At 47.8% G+C, this 19,745-nt stretch overlaps 1 protein-coding gene across 1 annotated transcript in view; it reads left to right on the top strand.

Annotated features, from left to right (window-relative positions):
* Positions 1-17,517, top strand: part of POU2F3 (POU class 2 homeobox 3) — an 82,401-nt gene extending 64,884 nt beyond the window's left edge. The window contains exons 6-13 of the mRNA XM_087703784.1: positions 3,167-3,249; positions 6,255-6,437; positions 8,142-8,283; positions 9,913-10,049; positions 10,771-10,932; positions 15,651-15,708; positions 16,764-16,896; positions 17,004-17,517. Coding sequence (XP_087559910.1) covers positions 3,167-3,249; positions 6,255-6,437; positions 8,142-8,283; positions 9,913-10,049; positions 10,771-10,932; positions 15,651-15,708; positions 16,764-16,896; positions 17,004-17,043 — 938 coding nt within the window. The 3' untranslated portion in view covers positions 17,044-17,517. The remainder of the gene's footprint in view (positions 1-3,166; positions 3,250-6,254; positions 6,438-8,141; positions 8,284-9,912; positions 10,050-10,770; positions 10,933-15,650; positions 15,709-16,763; positions 16,897-17,003) is intronic.
* The last annotated feature ends 2,228 nt before the right edge of the window (positions 17,518-19,745 follow it).

Here is a 19,745-nt window from a genome sequence, read left to right as displayed (position 1 = left end):
CATGTCAACGGGGAAAAGGATGCTATCACCACTCATCTTTTCCTGCCCAATCCTTCCCCATCCCACAGGAAGAGATTTTACCCAGGTAGGCCGAATCAGCCACCCTACAGCCGGGAAATAAAGCCATGGGGCTAATCTTTCTTTTTTTTAACAGTCTGGCTCATTTAAGATCTTATCCAGCTCGAATGTTGTAAAAAATGATTAAACAACAGTGTGGAGCAGTCGCCAAGAGGCACGCAGGGCTTGTGAGTCTAATTGTGCTGACAAGCGTGCCCCTGATTTGCAACTTTCCAGGCAGCTGAAACTGGAACCAGTTCCTGCCCTGTGGTGGTTTCAGCAGCTCTGTTTTGCTTCCTTTCCTCTGGAGACATGACATCAGGAGCAGAGGGAGGGTTTTGCCGAGGGAGGCACAAGATCGGGATTGCGCAGGCCAGGAGGAGCAGCCCAAAGATAATTCGTGGTGACTCAGTTTTCAGCGACGGGCATGGGCAGAATCCAGGAGAGAACCAAGCTAGACCTAAGGAGAAATTTCCTGACAGTGAGAACAATCAACTAGCAATATCTCAGGGGCTGCCCCAAAGAAGAGGGGAGTCAAGCTATTCTCCAAAGCACCTGAGGGCAGGACAAGAAGCAACAGGTGGAAACTTTAAGGAGAGAGGAGGAACCTAGAAATAAGGAGGAATTTCCTGATAGTGAGAACAATTAATCAGTGGAACAGAACTTGCCTCCAGAAGTTGTGAATGTTCCAACACTAGAAGTCTTTAAGAAGATGTTGGATAGCCATTTGTCTGAAATGGTATAGGGTTTCCTGCCTAGGCAGGGGGTTGGACTAGAAGACCTCCAAGGTCCCTTCCAACTCTGCTATTCGATTCTATTTTCAATTCTATTTTCAATTCTATTTTCAATTCTATTTTCGATTCTCTATTATGTTCTATTCTATTCTAGTATTTCGCTCTGTTTTTCATTTTGAGCAATTCCTACTTGTACACATGTTAGTGATCTGGGGGAAGAAGGGTTAATTTGCACAAGCATTTGCATTAGCAGTCTTCCAATATCTCAGGGGCTACCCCAAAGAAGAGGGAGTCAAGCTATTCTCCAAAGCACCTGAGGGCAGGACAAGAAGCAATGGGTGGAAACTCATCAAGGGGAGAAGCAACCTAGGAATAAGGAGGAATTTCCTAACAGTTAGAACAATTAATCAGTAGAGTAACTTGCCTCCAGTCCAGAAGTTGCGAATGCAGCAAGATTGGAGGTTCTCAAGAAGAGATTGGACAACCATTGGTCTGAAATGGTATACAGCAGTGATGGGTAACCTTTTCCAGACCGAATGCCTGAAGCACATGGCCAAACCCACGTGCAGCCCCTGCGCTTGCCCCCTGCCCCCTGTGCATGTGTGTGTGGCCTGCCCTCAAGGATCCCACCCCCTGCGCAAAGACCAGCTAGATAGTGGGAGGCATATGCGCAGCAGAGCTGAACTAGAGTGACAGCTCACGTACCCACAGAGGGGGCGCTGCATGCCACCTGTGGCACGCATGCCATAGGTTCGCCATCACGGGTATAGGATTTCCTGCCTGAGCAGGCGGTTGGACTAGAAGACCTCCAAGGTCCCTTCCAACTCCGATACTCTGTTATACACTTTCCACACCCCGGTGTGTTGCATAATGCTTGGCTGGGTTTTCACCTCTCTAATGGGCAGAAGGCAAAGCTTTGAGACACAAGATGAAGCATTGCTAGCAAGGCAGCTGTCGGATAAAGGAAACTTGAGTCCAGGGCAGAAACGTAGTTTGAGAAAACGTCTCAGCCTAATCAAGGAGAGAATTAACTCAGAATTCAGGAGGAATTTCCTAACGGTGAGAGCAATTAATCGGTGGAACAACCTGTCTCCAGACGTTGTGGGTGCTCCATCACTGGAGGTTTTTAAGAAGAGACTGAATAGTCACTTGTCTGAAATGATGTAGGGTCACCTGCTTGAGCAGGGGGGTGGACTAGAAGACCTCCAAGGTCCCTTCCAACTCTGTTGTTCTGAAGCGGGTGAGATAGGTGAAAAAGTACAAGCAATGGTGCCAGCCGAAATGCACCTGAAATGTGGGTCTGCAACTATCTCGATTTGCCACACATGTTGTGCAACTGGAAGAGTTCAGGACGTGGCGGAAGATTCTGCTGTGCTGCCCCCCCTTTTTTTTCAATAAAAGCACCCAAACCTGTTTTCACCTCACGCAACAATTCCTGACGTTCATGGAGGAGAAGGAAGACACCAGCCAAGTTGTCTGTTTGGTGGCAGACAATTCAACGCATGGATGACTTCAGGAGCTGTTGCCTCACCTTTGTCGTCGAGTCACCTCCAGCAAATTGTCTTATTGTCCCAGCCACGCGCCTGCGAGACAGGGATGGTGGCATTTGACTTCACTTGCCCCAGCCTGGCTGGGAGGGATGGGAGTTGTGACGCAACATGTGGGGTGAGTCGATGCTACACAGGTAGCCCTTGATTAAAGGACTGCTAAAAAGCAGAGACATCACCCTGCCAAACTGTTCTCCAAAGCTCCTGAGGGCAGGACAAGAAGCAATGGGTGGAAACTAATCAAGAAGAGAATCAACCTAGAACTAAAGAGGAATTTCCTGATAGTGAGAACAATTAATCAGTGGAACCACTTGCCTCCAGAAGTTGTGAATGCCCCAACACTAGAAGTCTTTAAGAAGATGTTGGATAGCCATTTGTCTGGAATTGTATAGGGTTTCCTGCCTAGCCAGAGGTTGGGCTAGAAGACCTCCAAGGTCCCTTCCAACTCTGCTATTCGATTCTATTTTCAATTCTATTTTCGATTCTATTTTCGATTCTCTATTATGTTCTCTTCTATTCTAGTATTTCGCTCTGTTTTTCATTTTGAGCAATTCCTACTTGTACACATGTTAGTGATCTGGGGGGAAGAAGGCTTAATTTGCACAAGCATCTCTCTCTAGGTGACTAACCAAATTGTGACATGTTGCAATGGAGAAAGAGATGGCAAGAGACAACTTGTCACCAAAAGAATGGAATCGGGGGAGAAGAGCAGGAGCGTCTCTTGGGGCTGTGAAATTTCGGGATCCGGGTCAACAACCCGCACCTGGGTATAGTTGGGCTTGGTGGAACCAAAGTATCTGACCGAATTGTTTTCTCCATCTCTTCCAGCTCTTCAATCCAACCTTCTCTCCTTTCCTCAGCAACAAAGTGGACTTCTCCTCCAGCAGCATGGACACAGCTTAGCATCTCAGGTAAGTCCCATCCACTGACTTCCTGCTGTTGTCATCACATTAACAGAGTTAGAAGGTAACTTGTAGGTCCTCTAGTCCAATCTCCTGTCCAAGCAGGAGACCCTACAGCATTTCTGACAGATGGCAGTCCAGTCTCTTCTTGAATTCCAGGGATGAAGCTCCCACAATTTCTGAAGGCAACTTCTGTTCCATGGGTTGATTGCTCTCACGGTCAGAAAATTCCTCCTTATTCCCAGGTTGAATCTCTCCTGGATCAGTTTCCATCCATTGTTCCTTGTCTGGCATTCAGGTGCCTTGCAAAATAGCTTGACCCCCTCCTCTCTGTGGCAGCCCCTCAAACATTGGAAGATAATCTTAGATAGGTTCAGATGAACAGAGTTGGAAGGGACCTTGTAGGTCATCTAGTCCAACCACCCGGACAAACAGGAGACCATTCCCACACCATTTCCAACAGATGGCAGTCCAGTCTCTTCTTGAAAGCTTCCAGTGATGAAGCTCCCACAACCTCTGAAGGCCAAAGGAGGAGAAAATTCCTCCTTATTTCTATCTTGAATCTCTCCTTGGTCAGTTTCCATCCATTATTCCTTGCCTAGCCTTCAGGTGCTTTGGAAAATAGCTTGACCCCCTCCTCTCTGTGGCAGCCCCTCAAACATTGGAAGACTGCTCTCATGCCTCCCCTGGTGCTTCTCTTCCCTAGACTAGCCAGGCCCAGTTCTTGCAACCGTTCATCACATGTTCTAGCCTCCAGTCCCCTCATCATCTTTGTTGCTCTTCTCTGCACTCTTTCTAGAGTCTCAACATCTGCTTTATAGTGTGGTGACCAAAACTGTATTCAAGGTGTGGTCTTACTAAGGCTTTATAGAGTGGTATTAGTACCGAAGGATTGTCATTTGCTGCAACTCTGTTAAACTGAGAACCGACTTAGAACGAAGGAGGAATTTCTTGCAGTGAGGACAATCAACCATGGAACAGCTTGTCTCCAGACACTGTGGATGCTTCATCACTGGATGTTTTTAAGAAAAGACTGAAATTCTGAAATTCTTGAACAAGGGGTTGGTCTAGAAGACTTCCAATGTCCCTTCCTAAATTCGAAATTCAGAATAGATCTGGAATGGACCTTGGAGGTCTTCTAATCCAACTCCCTGCATAAGCAGGAGATCCTATCCCTAGAATATTGACATTCACTCTATCATATACCGTATTTCCCCAAAAATAAGACAGGGTCTTATTTTCTTTTGACCCTCGAAATAAGCACTTGGCCTCATTTTTGGAGAGGTCTTATTATTTTTGAGGTGCAGGAGGTGGAGAGCGTGGTCACCTCATGGCTGATGCTGCATTGCCATATTTTGGGAGAGGGCTTATTATCTGGGGAGGGCTTATTTTCAGGGAAACAAAGTATATAGACCCTATACCTGGAATAGTGCTGTCATGTCACCTCCTAGTCCTTCTTTTCTCTAGAGCAGTGTTTCTCAACCTTGGCAACTTTAAGTCCTGTGGACTTCAACTCCCAGAATCCCCCAGCCAGCTGGGGAATTCTGGGAGTTGAAGTCCACAGGACTTAAAGTTGCCAAGGTTGAGAAACACTGCTCTAGACTAACCATACCCAAATCCTTCCTATCTTTTTATCCTGAGCTATTCCAAACCAAATTCAATCTGCAGTTCCAGCCCATATTTTGAAGAGGTCCATATGGGATTTCAAATGTTCAAAATTCTATAAGCGCATCCCCAATCCTTGAAGAATTGTCTGTGATGAAATATTTCATCTCGCGGGTTCGTAATCCTATTGCCAAGCCGGAGTTGACACAAGCCCTTTCCTGCTCACTATTTAAATGCATTGTCTCTGTCTCCCTCTCTCTCTGTCTCGGTGTCTGTGTCTGCTTTGGAAATTCCGCAGAGCTCATTAAAATGCTTGGAGGATTAAGATCAGTGGTGAAATTCAAAATTTTTACCACCGGTTCTGTGGGCGTGGCTTGATGGGCATGGTAGGGGAAGGATACTGCAAAATCCGCATTCCCTCCCCACTCCAGGGGAAGGATACTGCAAAATCCCCATTCCCTCCCCACTCCAGGGGAAGGATACTGTAAAATCCCCATTCCCTCCCCACTCCAGGGGAAGGATGCTGCAAAATCCCCATTCCCTCCCCACTCCAGGGGAAGGATACTGTAAAATCTCCATTCCCTCCCCACTCCAGGGGAAGGATACTGTAAAATCTCCATTCCCTCCCCACTCCAGGGGAAGGATACTGCAGAATCTCCATTCCCTCCCCACTCCAGGGGAAGGATACTGTAAAATCCCCATTCCCTCCCCACTCCAGGGGAAGGATGCTGCAAAATCTCCATTCCCTCCCCACTCCAGGGGAAGGATACTGTAAAATCTCCATTCCCTCCCCACTCCAGGGGAAGGATACTGCAGAATCTCCATTCCCACCCCACTCCAGGGGAAGGATACTGAAAAATCTCTATTCCTTCTCCACACTCCAGGGGAAGGATGCTGCAAAATCTCCATTCCCTCCCCACTCCAGGGGAAGGATACTGTAAAATCTCCATTCCCTCCCCACTCCAGGGGAAGGATACTGCAGAATCTCCATTCCCACCCCACTCCAGGGGAAGGATACTGAAAAATCTCTATTCCTTCTCCACACTCCAGGGGAAGGATGCTGCAAAATCTCCATTCCCTCCCCACTCCAGGGGAAGGATACTGCAGAATCTCCATTCCCACCCCACTCTGGGGTCAGCCAGAGGTGGTATTTGCCGGTTCTCTGAACTACTCAAAAACTCCGCATTCGCTGGCTGGGGAATTCTGGGAGTTGAAGTCCGGACATCTTCAAGTTGCCAAGGTTGAGAAACACTGCTCTAGATGCCATGATGATGCTCTGCTAATGAGGAGCTCTTCCAGATGTGGCTGGGTCCACAAGGTTGGGGATTCTGGAACAGGTTGTCAAGAGTTGGAGAAGAAGGAGATGGGGCTGCAATGTAATGGCAATTCCACAACTTGCATTTTAACAGGCAGTGGGACGTCCTGGACACCCTGGCTCATCGTTGGAGCCTCACCTGGAGGCCCCACAGCACTTACAGGTGGCCAAACACTTGCCGTCCTCCATGGCAACAGATGAAGCCAATGATTTGGAAGAGCTGGAAAAATTTGCCAAGACTTTTAAGCAGAGGCGCATCAAACTGGGGTTCACGCAGGTGAGAGGGGTCTCGGGCCAGCTGGACAATTCATGGACCTTCAACTACAGGGGGAGGGGAACCCTTTCTGCTCCCAACAGCAGTGGTGCAGTCAGTGGCACAAGGGGGAAGACGTTCAGTTCTGTACTAAGAGGAATAAACTCTTGTTATTCTCCTCTTCCCCTCCCCTCCTCCCCCATCTCTATTCATTCCTTCATTCTTCTCTTCCTTCCCTTTCTTCTCTTCTCTTCCTTCTTTTCTTTTCTCCTCTTCCCTTCTCTTCCCTTCCATTCCTTCATTCTCTTCTCCTCTCCTCTTCTTTTCTCTTCCCCTCTCCTCCCCTCCCATCTCCTCCATTCCATTCCTTCATTCTTCTCTTCCTTCTCTTCTCTCCTTTCCTCTTCTCTTCCCCTCCCCTCCCATCTCCTCCATTCCATTCCTTCATTCTTCTCTTTCTTCTCTTTCTTCTCTTTCTTCTCTTTCTTCTCTTTCTTCTCTTTCTTCTCTTTCTTCTCTTTCTTCTCTTCCTTCTCTTCCTTCTCTTCTTTTCTCCTCTCCTCTTCCCTTCTCTTCTCTTCCCTTCCATTCCTTCTTTCTCTTCTCCTCTCCTCTTCTTTTCTCTTCCCATCTCCTCCCCTCCCATCTCTTCCATTCCATTCCTTCATTCTTCTCTTCCTTCTCTTCTCTCCTCTTCTCTTCCCCTCCCCTCCCATCTCCTCCATTCCATTCCTTCATTCTTCTCTTCTTTTCTCCTCTCCTCTTCCCTTCTCTTCCCTTCCATTCCTTCTTTCTCTTCTCCTCTCCTCTTCTTTTCTCTTCCCATCTCCTCCCCTCCCATCTCTTCCATTCCATTCCTTCATTCTTCTATTCCTTCTCTTCTCTTCTCCTCTTCCCTTCCCTTCCATTCATTCATTCTCTTCTCTTCTCCTCTACCCTCCCCTCTACTCTTCCATTCCATCCCACCCTTTCCCATCCCATCCCAACCCGTTCCTGTTCCCATTCCTGGTTCTGTTCTGTTCTAATCAATACCAGTATTGATACCAATACCAAAGAACATGTGTATAGGACATGGAAAAGAGGGACAAAGTTCCACTCACAGAGGTGCACCCACCATCTTCATTTTTTGGACCTTCTCTATAGATGCCACTGGCCGAAGCTTTTGACTCTGCTTGAATTGAGTCCTGCACATTTCCTTCCTTCCTTCCTTCCTTCCTTCCTTCCATCCTTCCTTCCATCCTTCCTTCCTTTCTCCTTCCTTTCTTCTGTCTTTCTCCCATCTTTTCCTTCCTCTCTCCCTTTTTTCTTCCTTCCTCTTTTTCTTCCTTCCTTTCCTTGCTCTTGTAAACGGCCTGAGGATTAATCCACAAAGAACTTTTTTTAACAACAAATGTATAATTTGTTAATTCTAATTAATTTTTCACTTATTTAGTTGTTTTTCTAATTTGTACCCGCATGCTCCTTAGAAAGATAATTGTGGCTTTCCAGTGTTATAACAGCGAGTATAATTAGCAGACCGGAGTTAGCCCTATGCCATCATTCTATTGCAATTATGTGTTCCAGTATAACTAATAGTTAATGTACTCAAAAAGAAGATGTCCCTGGATTTAAGATGATTCTCCTGCAAAAAGAATAGGATAAGCACAGAGAAGAACCTTAGGCAATATTCAGCCAATAAATCCATGGTCTCACTCACTCATGGTTTCTGACATCTTCTCATCTCCATAGGGTGATGTGGGTCTGGCTATGGGGAAACTCTACGGGAATGACTTCAGCCAGACCACGATTTCTCGCTTTGAAGCTCTCAACCTGAGTTTCAAGAACATGTGTAAGCTAAAACCACTCCTGGAGAAGTGGTTGAGTGATGCAGGTACGATTATATTTAAGGGGGGGGCAATAATGTTCTGTGTCAGGGTTCCAAGTAGCATCCAAAAGTAAATCAGAGTCCAAGTCAACCTATTGCTCAAAGTTCCAATTGATTAAGAGAGACATGTTGGCACATCTGGGAAAACCCGAATCTGAAAGCTTCCTGGTTTTCCCCACCCAGTTGAAAGTCCAAGATCTTGCCCCCACACCTACAAGTCCGTCCCATAGTCCAATCTCCCACTGCCATGCTGGCAGCTTCCACCCATCCAATTCCGGCCAGGTGCAGAGGTGCAGAGACAAAGGATGATGACCTTGGCTTTCTAGAAAGAATGTTGTTATGGCTACATAGCATCTAACTCCTTACAATCCCCCCTCCCATTTTCCCACCATAGAAAATGCATAGCAGAATAATAGAAAGTGTGGCAGGCCAAAGACCCCCCAAAAAAGATGGCTGCAGTCCTGACATTCTGCCTTCTTCAGAGCGGCATTTACCAGCAGGATGCCCTTCCTGACACCTACGTGGAGCTCACAACAAATATGGCTTAGAGTTCAATCCTAGGTAGTGGCAGATATTTCTCACTTTGGGCGCAAAGAGAATATATTTGCTGTGAGCTCCAGGTAAGTGTCAGGAAGGGCATCCAGCCAGCAAATGCTCAGCTCCATTCCGTTGTCCCCAACTCCACCCCAGTGAAAGGAATAACAGGGTCTTTAAGAGAAAAAAAATGTTCTTCCTTCTTCTATTTCTAACTCTTTTATTCATTGGATATTTTCAATTATTTGGGGAGGAAGGGAAGCACATTTTCCATGCCCTACAGAACTGCCTTAAAAACGCATGCCCATTCAATGCACTTAAATATTCTCAAAGTCTTCTGGTGAACAATGAAAGGTTCATCACAGTCACACTGGATTGTGTGACTGTGATGAACATCATGAGTTACTAGGGTTCAGAAACGTGTATTGAAAAATGCACTCTATGTCCCCACATTCAGACAAAATAAAAGAATAGGGTGATATCCAACCAGAAAATCATAGAAGATGGCCACGTTCATAATTGTAGGAAGTTAGGAAAATGAGTTATTTTAGGAAATATTAAAAGGACAGAATATTTTCCCTAAAAGGAAGGAAGAAACCTTTGTCAACGGGCCATTAAGGCCAGTCTACTCTACATAACAAAGATCTCCCTCCTTCAGGCAGAGCCATAATAGGCATCCCGAAGCCCTTTCATTACATCGTCACTCAGCAAGAGTCAACCAAGCTTGGGACTCAAAAGACAGGCAGCCTACAAAGTTAGCTAAGACTCCCGGCCCCTGGGAGTCTGACCACCAATCAGGGTGCATTTCTTGCACAGGAATGGGAGGCTCTGCAGTGGGACCCAGAGAGGGCATAAAACCAGGTCACTCTCAGCATCTCTTACCCAGATGGGCATTTCTTCCAACATCATCTTTAGGACTCTTGCTGAAATATTATGTTTAACAGTCCAGAAAAAATACACAATGACAGACTCGGATCTGCCCTTTTGTCACACTCCGATGGAGCGACAGGACTCTTCCCAATAAAATGACATCAAGTGAATCGCAAATAAAAAATAAAATATTAAAATTGGCTTGCCTCTTCTCCGCTCCCCTCCCCATAGAATCCTCCCCCTTGGACTCATCCGTCAGCAGTCCGAGTTCCTACCCCTCCGTAAGCGAGATGTTTGGGCGCAAGAGGAAAAAACGAACCAGCATCGAGACCAACATCCGCTCCACGCTCGAGAAACGGTTCCAAGACGTAAGCATGGCTCTGCTCTCCTTGATGTCCAGGCAGGGGTGCTCAAAAGCAAAATGAAAATTGACCCTTGTTGGCAGCAGATCTTCTAGCAAGGATAAGCGGAAATGGGGACATTCAAAAGTTTCCCCTATGTATTCCCTCTGGGAGGGGCCATTCACCATTCACCTGAGTCGACCCTTGTTCTTTAGCTGTGTCCTTCTCCTGGCAGCTCTGCGCGTGCACACATTGGGAACAGGCTCCAGATGTTCTTCTGCTCCACTGATCTCCGACTCCAAAGGCAGCTGATAACTGATAACCACTCCCCTTTCGCTCCTCTTTTATCTCCTCTGGGAGGGGCCATTCATCGTCCACCTGTGGCCTTACTCCCAATTTAACCCCTGTTCTTTAGCTGTTCCCTTCATCTGGCAACTCTGTCCATGGGCACACTGGGAACAGGCGCCAGCTGTTCTTCTGCCTCACTGATCTCCGACTCTGAAGGCAGCTGATAACTGGCATACGGCTCTGGCCCCCTCTCTGCATCCAACACAGAGCCCTCATCAGAGCCTTCCCCAGACTCCAGGACTGGCCCACCTTCCTCCCCAACCCTCCTCACTGTCTGAATCTGCTGCCACCTCCGCTGGCCACTGGCGGGCCGCAACATTATCCCTGAAGCTTACAGAAGGAGGAAGGTTGCTCCACTCTATCCTTCCATCAGTTCTTACTGTTGACTTTCTCTCAGCAGAACCCCAAGCCCAGCTCGGAGGAGATAGCCCTGATTGCAGAACAGCTGGCCATGGAAAAAGAAGTGGTGCGCGTATGGTTCTGCAACCGAAGGCAGAAGGAAAAACGTATCAGCTGCCCGATGCCCTCTCCCATAAAGTCACCCCTCTACAACTCCAGACTGGTAAGAGAGGGAGAATTGGTGGGTTACTTCCAGCATTACTGCTGGTTCAGTGTGCAAAAAATAACGATAATTCGTGTGCATTTGCACCTAAAAAAATGTCTCTGCATGCAGACAATGTTAGAAAAGGGGGAGGGGGAATTACATTTTTGCAATGAAGATTGTTCTGCACATGCGCAGAACCGAAAATCAAGAGGACACCGACAACAACAGAACCGGTTCTGGGGCGTGGCAGGCTGAGTTACTATCAGTGGTTAGGTTTCTAGGTTGATGCTTTAACCACTGCACCAAACAGGTTCTCACATTATTAGAGAGAGCCGAAGTGGTGCAGTGGTTAGGGTGCAGTACTGCAGGCCACTTCAGCTGACTGTTATCTGCAGTTCAGCGGTTCAAATCTCACCAGCTCAAGGTTGACTCAGCCTTCCATCCTTCCGAGGTGGGTGAAATGAGGACCCAGACTGTGGGGGCGATATGCTGACTCTGTAAACCGCTTAGAGAGGGCTGAAAGCCCTATGAAGCGGTATATAAGTCTCACTGCTATTGCTATGGCTATTGCTATCTACTCGGCTGAACCAGTCCGAACCGGTAGGAACCCACTTCTGGGAGGGAGGCTGACTGGGCTCCTTTTTCTCTAGGAAGGAGAGAGGGAGGGGCAGGCAAGAAAGAAAAAAGAAAAGATTAGAGGAGAAAGGGAGAGAATAAGGTGGGAGGGAGGGGGGAAACGGGGCAGGCAAAAAAGCAAAAAGATAAGGCAAGAGAGGGGGAGGGAGGGAGGGAAAGAGAGAGGGGGCAGGTAAGAAAGAAAAAGAAAAGATTAGGGAAGAAAGGGAGAGAGTAAGGGGGAAGGGGGAACAGAGAGGGAGGGGCAGGCAAGAAATAAAAAGATAAGGGAAGAGAGGGGGAGGGAGGGAATAGGGGGAGGGAGGAGTGGGAGGGAGAAAGAGAGAGAGGAAGGGAGGGGCAGGCAAGAAAGAAAAAAGAAAAGGGTAGGGAGAGGGGGAAGGAAGCAGGGAGGGATGGGAAGGGAAGAAAGAAAAAGAAAAGATAATGGGAAGAAGGGAGAGAGGGAGGAAGGGAAGGAGAAAGAGAGAGTGGGATGAGAAGGGAAGGGAACAAAGAAAAAGGAAAGTTAATGGGAAGAAGGGAGAGAGGAAGGAACGAGGGAGGGGAAAAAGAGAGGGAGGGGAAAGCAAGAAAGAAAAAGGAAGGATAACGGGAGGGAGGGAGGGAGAGAGGAAAGAGGGAGAGAGAAAGAGAGGGAGGGAGGGAAGGGAAGAAAAAAAGGAAAGATAACAGGAGGGAGGGAGAGAGGAATGAGGGAGGGGAAAAGAGGGAGGGAGGAGAAAGCAAGAAAGAAAAAGGAAAGATACCCAGGAGGGAAGGAGAGAGGGAAGAGGGAGGGAGAAAGAGAGAGAGGGAGGGGAAGGGAAGAAAGAAAAAGAAAAGATAACAGGGAAGGAGGGAGAGAGGAAGGAAGTAGGGAGGGAAAGGCAAGAAAGTAAAAGAAAAGATAAAGGGAAGGAAGTCCATTCAAGACCAGCTCAGGACAACCTCAACTTATCTCATCATAAGGTGGGAATGAGGTGAAGGCCCCCATCAGGGGCGTAAGGAGAAGAGGGTCCACTCTTCCTTGCTTGTGGTTCTGCCATGCAGAACCACAAGCCTCTCTCCCTCTCTCCCTTCTTCCCATTATCTGCCATGCTTGTGGTTCTGCCATGCTTGTGGTTCTGCCATGCATGGCCAGTGCAGATACTGCCCACCAGAAGATTCCACCCATCAACCAAGGCCTCCATCATTTCTTCCCTTCCCCTTCAACCTTTGTAATGCAACAATTCCATAGCTGTACATTTTCCTTGCGAAGTGGTGGAAACCTCTGATTCCCCAACCCGCACCCCACCCCCCAGGCTGTCACACTACAATTCCCAGCAGCCTCTAGGACAAATGCCCCGAGTTTCCATTCAGCCAGACAGCTGGCAGAGGCCACATATGAGCCAAGGTGGCGCAGTGGTTAAAGAGCAGCACTGCAGGCTACTGCTAGATCAGCAGGTCAGCGGTTCAAATCTCACCGGCTCAGGGTTGACTCAGCCTTCCATCCTTCCGAGGTGGGTAAAATGAGGACCCAGATTGTTGGGGGCAATATGCTGACTCTCTGTAAACCGCTTAGAGAGGCCTGATAGGCCTATGAAGCGGTATATAAGTCTACTGCTATTGCTATTGCTATCTGGAGCCAGCCAGCCCATCAGGAACCCCTCCCAAATGCAACATTCCCCCTTTCAAAAGTTGTGCAGCGGCAATGAGGATGACTTTAAGGAAAGGACCGGCACCCAAGTGAAGCTGTGATCAAGAGGAGAACTTGATAGACTGGAAGGGAGTTCCCCCTGGCCTCTCCCACCCACCCCCTTCACCTGTCCCAGGTGTGATGTGAGCTCCCCAGCCACCATGGCTCCTTGTCTAAGATTCCTCAACCGGTTGCCAGCAAGAAGGGCTCCATGTTGACTCTGAGTCACTCAAAGACCAGGGAGCTTTTTCCTGAGTAATGGCATCTCCCAGTGAGTCATGCCTGCTGCTTCCTGCCCATCTTCTGAAGAGCTTCAGACCGTGACGGCTAACCTTTTTGGCACGTGCACGCATGGACATGCGCCGGAGTACCAGAAACCGGAAGGCCAGCTGGCCGGTATGCATGTGAACCAGTGGGGGGGGGTTCCAGATCCCATTCCAACCAGTACGGTTGGAACAGGCCCGGCGTCGCCCACAGAGTGGCTGTTTCCCTGCACCCAGTGCACATGTGCACACGGAAAAACAGAAGAGCAGCTGGCGACAGCACGCGTGCCCTCAGAGAGGGCTTTGTGCATGCCCCCTCTGGCACCCGTGCCATAGGTTTGCCATCCCAGGTTTAATGGCTGGGCATCGAAGCAAAAACCAACCATTCCCAATAAGAGAAGTGGGACTTCCTGAGAGACTGAGAGAAAACGGTTGAAAGGAGGAAAGAAGGAAAAGGGTTTACTAATAGAATAGAATGAAATTTGGTTAAATATTGCCAGTGGCATATAGCGGATGTGATGTCAGGGAAATGGAGGGATACTCGTAATTGTGGATAATTAACTAGCAATAGCAATAGTTAGACTTATATACCGCTTCATAGGGCTTTCAGCCCTCTCTAAGCGGTTTACAGAGTCAGCATATTGCCCCCAACAACAATCCGGGTCCTCATTTTACCCACCTCGGAAGGATGCAAGGCTGAGTCAACCCTGAGCCGGTGAGATTTGAACAGCCGAACTGCTGAACTGCAGTCAGCTGAAGTAGCCTGCAGTGCTGCATTTAACCACTGCGCCACCTTGGCTCTTAAACCTAAGGGAAAGGTTTACTGTATAAAATTGAATTTGGGGATATACGTTACTGGGAATAAAAACGAATAATAGATGGAAAGGATACGTGAAACCTGATGAACTTGGTGGGGCAAATAAGGGTGTTGTTTATATATTAAGAAGGAATTAAAGTTAAGCTGGAAAATAAGGAAAGGAAAATAAGACGGCTGAAAAGAGCCGAGGTGGCGCAGTGGTTAAATGCAGCACTGCAGGCTACTTCAGCTGACTGCAGTTCTGCAGTTCGGCTGTTCAAATCTCACCGGCTCAGGGTTGACTCAGCCTTCCATCCTTCCGAGGTGGGTAAAATGAGGACCCGGATTGTTGTTGGGGGCCATATGCTGACTCTGTAAACCGCTTAGAGAGGGCTGAAGGCCCTATGAAGCGGTATATAAGTCTAACTGCTATTGCTATTGCTATATTACACTATATTATATTCTAAGAGCCGAGGTGGCGCAGTGGTTAGAGTGCAGTACTGCAGCCACTTCAGCTGACTGTTAGCTGCAGTTTGGTGGTTCAAATCTCACCGGCTCAGGGTTGACTCAGCCTTCTGTCCTTCCGAGGTGGGTAAAATGAGGACCCGGATTGTTGTTGGGGGCCATATGCTGACTCTGTAAACCGCTTAGAGAGGGCTGAAGGCCCTATGAAGCGGTATATAAGTCTAACTGCTATTGCTATTGCTATATTACACTATATTATATTCTAAGAGCCGAGGTGGCGCAGTGGTTAGAGTGCAGTACTGCAGCCACTTCAGCTGACTGTTAGCTGCAGTTTGGTGGTTCAAATCTCACCGGCTCAGGGTTGACTCAGCCTTCTGTCCTTCCGAGGTGGGTGAAATGAGGAGCCAGACTGTGGGGGCGATATGCTGACTCTGTAAACCGCTTAGAGAGGGCTGAAAGCCCTATGAAGTGGTATATAAGTCTAACTGCTATTGCTATTGCTAAATGTGAAATGAAAATATGGTGTAAAATGAACTGGGCATAACAGAAGATGTAAAGGGGTAAAAACACTTTATTTATAAAATAAGTTAAAATATGTAATAAAAAAGCTTTGTTTTTTAAAAACAACAACCAACCATTCCAGCTTCAATGTCAGCAATGCAGAAGGTTAAAGCAGTGAAACCCTTACGTGTGAATGGGTTAAGTGACTCTCCTGAACGTATCCCAGAGAGCATATGTGGCTCAAATGTCTGCTCTAGAAAACAGTCCTGTCTGGGCTACGAGTCTCTGGTTGGCCTTAGATGAGCAGGAGGTCCATGTTTCTTCTCAAGGGCCATGGGTGAAGCTGAGGACTGAGGAACCTTTAGAGCCCAGAACTTCTAGAGTCAACCAACCAGATTTACTTCCACCTCTTTTGCAGGTTTCTACCTCAGGGACTTTGGGTCCCCTTTCTGCCCACACTTCCATGCATGGTGCAGGTAAGTTCTACCAAGAATGGGTCTGCTTATTTATTTTTTTGCTTTGTGCATTTGTGTTTGTGTAAGCCTGGTGTCATTGTGTATATCATGGGATGGGATAGGAGGGGATGGATGGATGGAAGAATGGATGGAAGAATGGATGGTAGAATGGATGGATGGAAGAATGGATGGCTGGATGGCTGGCTGGATGGATGGATAGATGGATGGATAGATGGATAGATGGATGGATGGATAAATGGATGGATGGATGGATGGATGATACAATGGATATATGGATGGAAGGAAAAATGGATGGTAGAATGGATGGATGGATGGATGGAAGAATGGATAGATGGATGAATGGAAGAATGGATGGATGGATGGATGGATGGATGGATGGATGGATGGATAGATGGATGGATGGATGGATGGATGGATGGATGGATGGATGGATGGATAGATGGATGGATGGATAAATGGATGGATGGATGGATGGATGGATGGATGGATGGATGATACAATGGATATATGGATGGAAGGAAAAATGGATGGTAGAATGGATGGATGGATGGAAGAATGGATAGATGGATGAATGGAAGAATGGCTGGCTGGCTGGCTGGCTGGCTGGCTGGCTGGATGGATGGATGGATGGATGGATAGATGGATGGATAGATGGATAGATGGATAGATGGATAGATGGATAGATGGATAGATGGATAGATGGATAGATGGATAGATGGATAGATGGATGGATGGATGGATGGATAAATGGATGGATGGATGGATGGATGGATGGATAGAAGGTAGAATGGATGGTAGAATGGATGGATGGATGGATGGATGGATGGATGACCTCTATGAAGTTAAAACAACTACTATAAGTCTCCAACTGCAGGACTTCAGCAATTATGAGGACACCAATGTAGTAAATGTACTTTTCATGTGCAAAAAGAAAGTGAGTGTGAGAGAGAAAACTCACATCTAAAAGTTCCAAACACCCACTGCCACACACAGAAACACAGCCCTACCTCTCTCCTGCTTCCTGACTTTTCTCGATGTTCTTCTCTACTTCCTAGTCTCTTCTTCCTGTTCTCCTGGCCATGCCAGCCGGTCCTCATCGCCCGGCGCAGGACTTCACACCAACAATCCCAGCATGCCTCAGAGTAACTCTAAAGTAGCCATCAATTCATCCAGTTTCAACTCTTCTGGGTAAGGATGGACATTGTTGTTTTGGTGTTCTGTGGGACAAGGAGAAGCCTGGGTCAGAACACCTTCCCGAGGAAACAACTGATGTGTTGCGCCTTTGTGTGTTTCAGATCATGGTACCGATGGAACCAGCCTACTTACCTCCATTAAAGCATCGCTTGGGAAGAACATCCATTGCTCCCTGTTTTTTCCTCTGTAGACAAAAAGAAAAGAAAAAAAATTGGGGAAGACCAACTTTCCATGTACGGATCCTCTGGGAGGTGTTTCTTCTGGCAAACAATTGGCACATTGGCACAGATGACTTTGGGCAAAGCCAAAACTCCCGTCGATCGATGCAAACCGAACTCTCAAAGAGACTCGAGCCTCCACGGATCCCTCTCTCGAACCGAGCGGGGCTGTGTGTGGTGTGTACGTGTGTCCCCTGTAAAAGCCCACCAGCTTGCCAGCATCTTCTGCAGAAAAGGATGTCCCTTCCAGGCCCAAATAGGCCCTCGAGGGTTCCCGAATCTGAGCCAAGGTTGCCCAAATTATTTCATTTGAGGATGGAATGATCCTCCTGAACCCTTGTTCCTCTTCGGGAACAAAACGATGACGCGTCTTGGTGGGTGTGAGGTGCAGCTAATGTTATCTGCTCAACATTTTGAAGTGCCTTTTTTTTTTAGCATGGGGTGGGGGGGCAAGGGGTTGTTTCTAATGCAGGTCTATGAGGGTGAGAATCCATAGCTAGACGTGGTTGAGACGCAACAAATCAATGCGACATCTCTAGGCTTCCAAGCAGGGGTGAAATTCAGCAGGTTCTGACTGGAAATTTTAGCGGTAGCGGAAATTGCGAGTAGTTCGGAGAACTGGCAAATACCACCTCTGGCTGGCCCCGCCCCCATCTATTCTCTGCCTCCTGAGTCACAGCTGGAAGTGGGGATTTTGCAGTATCCTTCCCCTGGAGTGGGATGGGAATGGGGATTTTGCAGTATCCTTCCCCTGGAGAGGGACGGGAACGAGGATTTTGCAGTAACCTTCCCCTGGAATGTGGTGGGAATGGGGATTTTGCAGTATCCTTCCCCTGGAATGGGGTTGGAATGGGGATTTTGCAGTATCCTTCCCCTGGAGAGGGACGGGAACGAGGATTTTGCAGTATCCTTCCCCTGGAATGTGGTGGGAATGGGGATTTTGCAGTATCCTTCCCCTGGAATGGGGTTGGAATGGGGATTTTGCAGTATCCTTCCCCTGGAATGGGTGGGAATGGGGATTTTGCAGTATCCTTCCCCTGCCACGCCCACCAAGCCACGCCCACAGAACCGGCAGTTTAAAAAATGTGAATTTCACCACTGCTTCCAAGGGATGGTGCATTGTGATTCTGGGATTCCTGCAGGGCAAAATTGTGGAGATTTTAGGCCCCCTCCAAAAGCATTTGCTTTTCTAGTGTTTGAGGAGGGTGGAGTTGTAGAATAAGCTGTGCTCGGGAATGTTTTCTACCTTGCTTCTCAACAAACCCCGGTTGGGTGTCTGGCTTTTCATGCGCCGTGCTTCAGACGCAAGGAGAAACCTTAAGAATTTGCCTCGGGGCCTCCCTGGGACAATTGCTGTGTTCCTCCACTTCATAAGCTCCCTATCCAGAGCCCCTGAGTAGCTGTTTGTAAAAGCTTCAGAAATATTTGTTTTGGCTGTGAGAAGGGATGGAGGCTTAGACATCCATCTCGTCATGTAGACATCTTCCTTCCTTCTTGAGCCTCGACAGCGCAGTGGTTAGAATGCGGTACTGCAGGCTACTTCTGCTGACTGCCGGCTGCCTGCAATTTGGCAGTTCGAATCCCACCAGGCTCCATGTTGACTCAGCCTTCCATCCTTCCGAGGTGGGTAAAATGAGGACCCTGACTGTTGGGGGGCAAGAAGCTGACTCTGTAAACCGCTTAGAGAGGGCTATAAAAAGCACTGTAAAGTGGTATATAAATCTAAGTGCTATTGCTACCTTCCTTCCTTCTTTCTTTTTTTCCTTCCTTCCTTCCTTCCTTCCTTCCTTCCTTCCTTCCTTCCTTCCTTCCTTTCTTCCTTCCCAGTGGCTAGAGTGCAGTACTGCAGTCTACTTCTGCCAACTGCCAGCTGCCTGCAATTTGGCAGTTCAAATCTCACCAGGCTCAAGGTTGACTCAGCCTTCCGTCCTTCCGAGGTGGGTAAAATGAGGACCCAGATTGTTGGGGGCAAATAGGCTGACTCTGTAAACCACTCAGAGAGGGCTGTAAAAGCACTGTGAAGCGGGATATAAATCTAAGTGCTATTGCTATCTTCCTTCTTTCCTTCCCAATGGTTAGAGTGCAGTAGTGCAGGCTACTTCTGCTGACTGCCATGCTGACTAAGGAATTCTGGGAGTTGAAGTCCATCCTGACTCAGAAATTCTGGGAGTTGAACTCAATGCTAGCTCAGAAATTCTGGGAGTTGAAATCTATGCTGGTTCAGGAATTCTGGGAGTTGAAGTTCATCCTGGCTGAGAAATTTTGGGGGTTGACGTTCATCCTGACTTAGAAATTCTGGGAGTTGAAGTCCATGCTAGCTCAGGAATTCTGGGAGTTGAAGTAAAATTGCCCAAATTGCCCTGGGAAAGACGCCTTGGTAAAGCCAACCAGAAGGGATCTGGAAGTTCTCCTTAGAATGCTAATTTCTTTCCTTGCGGGGGTCCCTCACCCTTCTCAAGTTTTCAAAAGGCTGCTTTAGGGTGAGATGCTTCTGGTGAGGTCTTGAAGAATGGAAAAGAGGTGGGGAAGCTGCAGCGAAGGCGGGGTGGGGAGGGGAAGGAGAGAAGGAACATGAATTCTTTAAAAATAGCTCAAGGGGAAGACTTCAGCAGCTGCTTTATCTTC

The sequence above is a fragment of the Thamnophis sirtalis genome, unplaced genomic scaffold (assembly GCF_051295495.1).
Source record: "Thamnophis sirtalis isolate CommonGarterSnake01/CBP01778 unplaced genomic scaffold, rThaSir2_p1.2 scaffold_2, whole genome shotgun sequence".
In the NCBI taxonomy this organism is placed as follows: Eukaryota; Metazoa; Chordata; class Lepidosauria; order Squamata; family Natricidae; genus Thamnophis; species Thamnophis sirtalis.
The sequence above is the reverse complement of the archived record's forward strand: the minus strand, read 5'-3'. Positions and strand labels throughout refer to the sequence as shown.